Consider the following 6,673-nt stretch of genomic DNA (forward strand, 5'->3'; position numbering starts at 1 on the left):
GGTTCTTCACGAAACATCACAAAAACGTCAATAGACTGGGAATATAGTGCTTTTTTGGATCATGAAAGCATAGAAAACAACATGAGGATGAGTAAATGACCAATGTTTTAAACTATTAAACTATTCTATAGTTTTTACAGTGATTTTACAGTGATTTTTTTTCCACGAGTAAGTGGAGTTTTTATCTGGGTTAACTAAAACGAACACTATTAAAAATTATTTTTAGTAATTGTAATAAAGCTGAAATCAAATATTAGATGACAAATTTAAACTTTATGAAAATCCTAAATTTGGTCCTTGGCAACTAACTTAAAAAAGTTTCCGTTGAAGAACTAAAGTTACTAACTGGAAATAAAATAAAAAATAAGAGTAAGAAAACGAAATGCTTCTAAAACATTGAAATGTCCAATGTTTTCTTGTTGTGGTGATTATAACGCTATTTAAAAGTTATAAAAATGTTTCTTAAACGTTGTACTGATTTTATTTTTACTCAGAATTCAATGTTATTTGAACATTTATTTTTGTTATTTTGTAAACGTTTAAATGTCCGCTTTATTGTTATGATTATAACTTATTATTTAAAGGTTAGAAAGCATTTCTTAAAACGATCTGCGAACTTTATATTCACGAAAAAATTGAACGTTATTTGGACGTTTATTTTTAATATTCTAGGAACGTTAAAAAAGGTTTGTTGTGATTACAACGTAATTTAAAGGTTACAAGAACGTTTCTTAAACTTTGTACTAATTAAAATTTTTACTCAAAATGAACATTATTTGAACGCTTATTTTTGTTATTTTATAAACGTTAAAATATAATTTTTTTTGTTGTGACTATAATGTCATTTAAAGGTTACAAAAACGTTTCTTAAACGTTGTACTAATATTATTTCTACCCCAGAAAAATATAACGTTATTTTTAATATTCTAAGGAAGTTAAAATCTCCAGTTTTCTTGTCGCGATTGCAACGTTATTGAAAGCTTACAAAAGCATTTCTTAGATGTTCATCAAGTACAAATAACATCATAAGGATGTTTTGAGAATTCCTCAACGTTATGAGAGCGTATATCAAATATTAATACAGTTATAAGAATGTTCCATAAACATTACTTTAAGAACATTTTGTCCTAATATTGATATAACTTTTAAAGAACGTTAGGGAAAGTTGTGTCATCTGAGATCATGTGATGGGAATCACGTGTCGTATGGAAACAAACCTGCATTTGTGATTTGAGAGGAAGATTATCAGTGAATAGAGACTTAAATTTAGTCTGAATTCTTGCATATATAGTCATGCTAAGGCAGTGTCGTTCAATCCTCGTAATGAAGCACTCCTCTAAAGCTGATATGAGGGTCTGGAACAGGTTTGTTCTTGATAAAGCCCCTCTCTGGATGTTTCTGATGTGACGGTAGAAACACAGAACTGTCCCGACACGTAGCATATAGATATGATATACACTGAAAACACTTAGCGCCTGGTTCGGTGATTTATGGTCACCTGAGCGCTTGAGGAGAGCTTGCACATACGAGAAGAGAGTTATGATCTGACAGCAGCTGATGGTCCTGATGCTGACAGCAATGAGATAAAAGAGGACAGATCTGTGGGACGCTGTCTCCTGTTTGATTGAGAGATCTTTATGTTTCAGCTGCAGACGCTGAAAAACCAGCTGAAGTTCCTGCACCTGAGGAAACACCTGAGGAAACACCTGAGGAAACACCTGAGGAAACACCTGAGGAAACACCTGAGGAAACACCTGAGAAAACACCTGAAGAAACACCTGAGAAAACACCTGTGGAAACACCTGAGAAAACACCGGAAGAAACACCTGAAGAAACACCTGAGAAAACACCTGAGGAACCAGCGGAGGAGGCAACAGCTCCTGCAGGTTAAACAAACACAGACATTAAAATTAAAGCACTTTACAATGATTTTATCTCGAGTAAGAGGTGTTCTTAGCAGGGTTTACTAAACTATAGCTATTAAAAATCAAAATAAGCTGAAATTACATAAAATATTAATAAACAAATAATGAAATAAATAATAAAGTATAAATACTAGATGAAAAACTAAACTTGGCAGCTAAGTAAAATAAGTTGACACACTAAAGTTACTAACTGGAAATACATAAAAGCTAAAACTGAAACCAGGGTGATTATTAAGTAAAACTGATTTTAAAAGCATAAAAAATGTTACTTGAAATAAAATAAAAGTTAACTGAAAATTATATATTTAAAAGAATATTTGAATTTATTTGAATTTAGTTTAACTTGATGTACTAAAATAACTGAAGGAGGGAACGGAGACATCACGCCGGTGATGACCGACGAATTGGGATCTCGTCAGAAAGACCAATCCACTTCGAGTGTAACTAAATGAGCCAATGGACATTGGCATGCGGATTTCGCATCTGGCTGCCACACCCCGCAGCGTGCACTGCATTAATTCATGCTTTCTCTGAGGAGCCGAGCTGGTGACCCGGCAGCTCAGCGGTTGTACAGCAACTGTGGCGACGGGACGTGAGGTCTCCGTTCCCTCCTTCAGGGAACGAAGGTTACATACGTAACCGAGATGTTCCGTTTCAGTCGGTCACTCTCGACATCACGTCGGTGATGACCGACGAATTGGGATCCCTACCAACACGCCACAGGTGCTGCCCCCTCCAGTGCCCTGTGTAGGCCTCCTGATCCTTCCTAGAAGGCAGACGATAGGACCAGGCTTTACACAGAGAAGGTTGACTACTGCTGTTCCTCGCAACCCAACAGTAGGACTTGGATAACACTGGGAAAGCGTGCCCTTCCATTTGGAAGAGGACACACTGCAGAGTCACCTCCTCCCAGAGGGGGTTAAGTGACATTTACTCACGTGGAGTAACCCCGAGGGGCCCTACTACACATGGAAGTCTCTGAGATGGCTCATGGCTGCATCATTTAGAGACGGCAGAATGTGGTCTGCCAGGGGAAACACGACCCTAGTAACTGTACAGTGGAAATACACATATGGGATCCCAACCGGGTCACTCATATGGGCACTAGCTTCACACCAGATTTCAGGAATTCATTGGCTGAAAGGCCTGGCGCCGGACGCTCCGCCACGTCTGGCTGCCGGAGTGCTGGAGGACTCAACAGGGTCTGCCTGGTCAGGGAACTCTCTGGAGAAATAGGCGTCCAGGACGCCAAGCGTGCCCTTCCATTTGGAAGAGGACACACTGCAGAGTCACCTCCTCCCAGAGGGGGTTAAGTGACATTTACTCACGTGGAGTAACCCCGAGGGGCCCTACTACACATGGAAGTCTCTGAGATGGCTCATGGCTGCATCATTTAGAGACGGCAGAATGTGGTCTGCCAGGGGAAACACGACCCTAGTAACTGTACAGTGGAAATACACATATGGGATCCCAACCGGGTCACTCATATGGGCACTAGCTTCACACCAGATTTCAGGAATTCATTGGCTGAAAGGCCTGGCGCCGGACGCTCCGCCACGTCTGGCTGCCGGAGTGCTGGAGGACTCAACAGGGTCTGCCTGGTCAGGGAACTCTCTGGAGAAATAGGCGTCCAGGACGCCGCAAGCCGTCTCTGAACCGGGCCTTTCAGTACCACTACCTGTTTGAGGTAAGAACACAGGAGGAAACCGGTTCGACACGCTGGCTATAGAACCTAGCGAACGTGTTAGGAGTCGCCCAGCCCGCAGCTCTACAGATGTCTGCTAGCGAGGCACCACGAGCCAGCGCCCAGGACGATGCAACACCCCTAATGGAGTGAGCACGCAGCCTGAGCAGGCAGGGCACACCTTGTGCTTCATAGGCCAAGGTGATGGCATACACTATCCAGTGGGTCATCCTCTGCTTGGAGACAGCCTTCCCCTTCTGCTGTTCTGAGTTCTATCCACGTACTGTCGCAGTGTGCGTACAGGACAGAGCAAAGCTAGGGCTGGGTCTGCCTCCTCCAGGGGCAGCGCTTGCAGGTCCACTACCTGGTCCCTAAAAGGGGTAGTAGGAACTTTGGGCATGTAGCCGGGCCGGGGTCTCAGTGTTGCACTGGAATAAGCCGGCCCAAACTCAAGGCATGATTCGTTGACCAAAAATGCCTGCAGGTCCCCCACCCTCTTGATCGAGGCCAATGCAGTCAGGAGTAGGGTTTTCACAGAAAGAAACTTCAACTCGACGGGCGAGTTGCGACATGCGATGGGAGCGTAAACCACCTTGCCGGTTGATATACGCAACAGTGGCAGTGTTGTCCGTGCGAACTAGAACGTCCCTGCCCCGAAGGCGCCCTCTGAGGCGGCTCAGGGCAAGGCGTACTGCCAGCAGCTCGAGGCAATTGATATCCCAACGCAGTTGGGGACCCATCCTAACCCCTGACAATGCGTGCCCGTTGTACGTGGCCCCCCAGCCGGTGGCCGAGGCATCCGTGAATACCACAGCATGCCTGGATACCTGTTCCAGGGGCACTCCTGCCCGAAGAAACGAGGGATCTGACCACGGGCTGAATGTTCTGTGTCAGGCCGGTGTAATCTGAACCCGGTGAGTACCACGTCGCCACGCCCACCTCAGGACTCGGCCATGGAGCCATTGCTGAAGCGTTCTCTCAAAGGAACAAGGGCTGCCTCCACGACTTTGGTGACGACGTGAGGCGACAGGGACAGCCGAAGGGCAGTACGCATTCTTCAGGTCGATCGCTGCAAACCAACCTTGGGGATGGATGCACTCAAAAATGCGTTTGTGGCAGCCAGATGGGAAATCCGCATGCCAATATCCATTGGCTCATTTAGTTACACTTGAAGTGGATTGGTCTCTCTGGCGAGATCCCAATTCGTCGGTCATCACTGGCGTGATGTCTAGAGTGACCGACTGAAAGGGAACTATAACACTGGCTAAAACAATTAAAAATGATAGTTTAAAACAATCCAGTAACTGAAATAAAGATGAAATAAATAAAAAATATATATTAGTTAAAAACATTTCCTTGGCAACTAACTGAAAAGTTTAAGTTTAAGTTAAAGCACTAAAATGACTACCTGAAGAAAAAAAAACTAAAACTATTAAAAATCAAAAATGTACAGTAACTGAAATAAAATATAAATATTAGATAACCTAAACTAAATGAAAATCAGAATGTTGCCTTGGCAACAATTTGAAACAATAACATTAATGTAACTGAAAATAAATAAAAACTTAAATGGAAAAATATATAATAATATAAAAATTAAACAAAAGCACATAAGATTGCTAAAAATTTAACTAAAATTTGAAAATATAAAAATAATATCTTATTCAAAATAATAATCAATAATTCTAAAATAATACTGATTTTAGGCACAATGCAAAGGCACCCTTGTTTTCTGTGGTAGAATCACTGATGCACCGTTTAATGCGTACAAAATGTTTTTATTAATGAAAATGAATGAAAAACAGAAACATTTCCTTGGCAACTAACTGAAAAGTTTAAGTTTAAGTTAAAGCACTAAAATGACTACCTGAAGAAAAAAAAACTAAAACTATTAAAAATCAAAAATGTACAGTAACTGAAATAAAATATAAATATTAGATAACCTAAACAAAATGAAAATCAGAATGTTGCCTTGGCAACAATTTGAAACAATAACATTAATGTAACTGGAAATAAATAAAAACTTAAATGGAAAAATATATAATAATATAAAAATTAAACAAAAGCACATAAGATTGCTAAAAATTTAACTAAAATTTGAAAATATAAAAATAATATCTTATTCAAAATAATAATCAATAATTCTAAAATAATACTGATTTTAGGCACAATGCAAAGGCACCCTTGTTTTCTGTGGTAGAATCACTGATGCACCGTTTAATGCGTACAAAATGTCAATGTTCAATATATTTACATTTTACATTTATTTCAGTTTGATAATAATAATCAGAATAAACAGTTAGTCTGTTAGTCAATGCATTATCTGTATAATAACACAGCATGACTTGTGTTGTCTTTGTGTGCTAATAGAGCCTGAAGCTGAAGACACAAACCCTGACACAGGTACACTTCATTTACTACAGGCTTCAACAATTATTCAGAGAAAATCAAGATGTGCTTTAGCGTTCAGTGAAAGCGTTTTAACCCTGATGTGTGTTTCCTCAGACGCCGCGACAGAAGATGCTGAAGAAACACCAGCAGGTGATCTGATCTAAACACAAAGACGTTACACTCCACAAACAACACTGAGAATAACGATTCAAAACAGCCACAGAAACCTGAGAGATCAGGAGTTTCTATCAGATAATGTGTCCCAGTTATTCTCAGCCCTGAAATATTTCATAGCTCTTTCTGAACGCAATCTTCAATGAAATGATTTCAAAAATCCTTCAAATATCCTGTGACCATGAAGGCCTGGAAAAGTCATAGAAATTCATCAGTCGGTGGGCTGGGAAGCCTGTAATAATCGTGTGGTTTTGACTATGACGTATTTTCCTCTCTGTTCCATTTCGCTGAAAAAGCAGACGCAGCAGATCAGACATACTGGTCTGGCAACTAAACGAGTTTAAACACTAAAATTACTAACTGGAAATAAAAACTGAAGTCACTAACTGGAAATAAAATAACTAAAAGTATTAAAAACCATTCAGTAATGGAAAAAAGCTGAAAGTAATAAATAAAAACATATATATATATATATATATATATATATAAACAAAAAATA

General features: G+C 40.0%; 1 protein-coding gene across 11 annotated transcripts in view; it reads left to right on the forward strand.

The window, feature by feature from the left end:
* Positions 1-6,673, forward strand: part of LOC107566575 (cell surface glycoprotein 1) — a 30,877-nt gene that overhangs the window by 5,956 nt on the left and 18,248 nt on the right. For all 11 annotated transcript variants that reach the window (XM_016252054.1, XM_016252055.1, XM_016252056.1 and 8 more), the window contains exons 4-6: positions 1,647-1,886; positions 5,980-6,012; positions 6,115-6,150. In XM_016252054.1, the coding sequence (XP_016107540.1) occupies positions 1,647-1,886; positions 5,980-6,012; positions 6,115-6,150 (309 nt within the window). The remainder of the gene's footprint in view (positions 1-1,646; positions 1,887-5,979; positions 6,013-6,114; positions 6,151-6,673) is intronic.

The sequence above is a fragment of the Sinocyclocheilus grahami genome, unplaced genomic scaffold (assembly GCF_001515645.1).
Source record: "Sinocyclocheilus grahami isolate Dianchi unplaced genomic scaffold, SAMN03320097.WGS_v1.1 scaffold1085.1, whole genome shotgun sequence".
Lineage (NCBI taxonomy): Eukaryota > Metazoa > Chordata > Actinopteri > Cypriniformes > Cyprinidae > Sinocyclocheilus > Sinocyclocheilus grahami.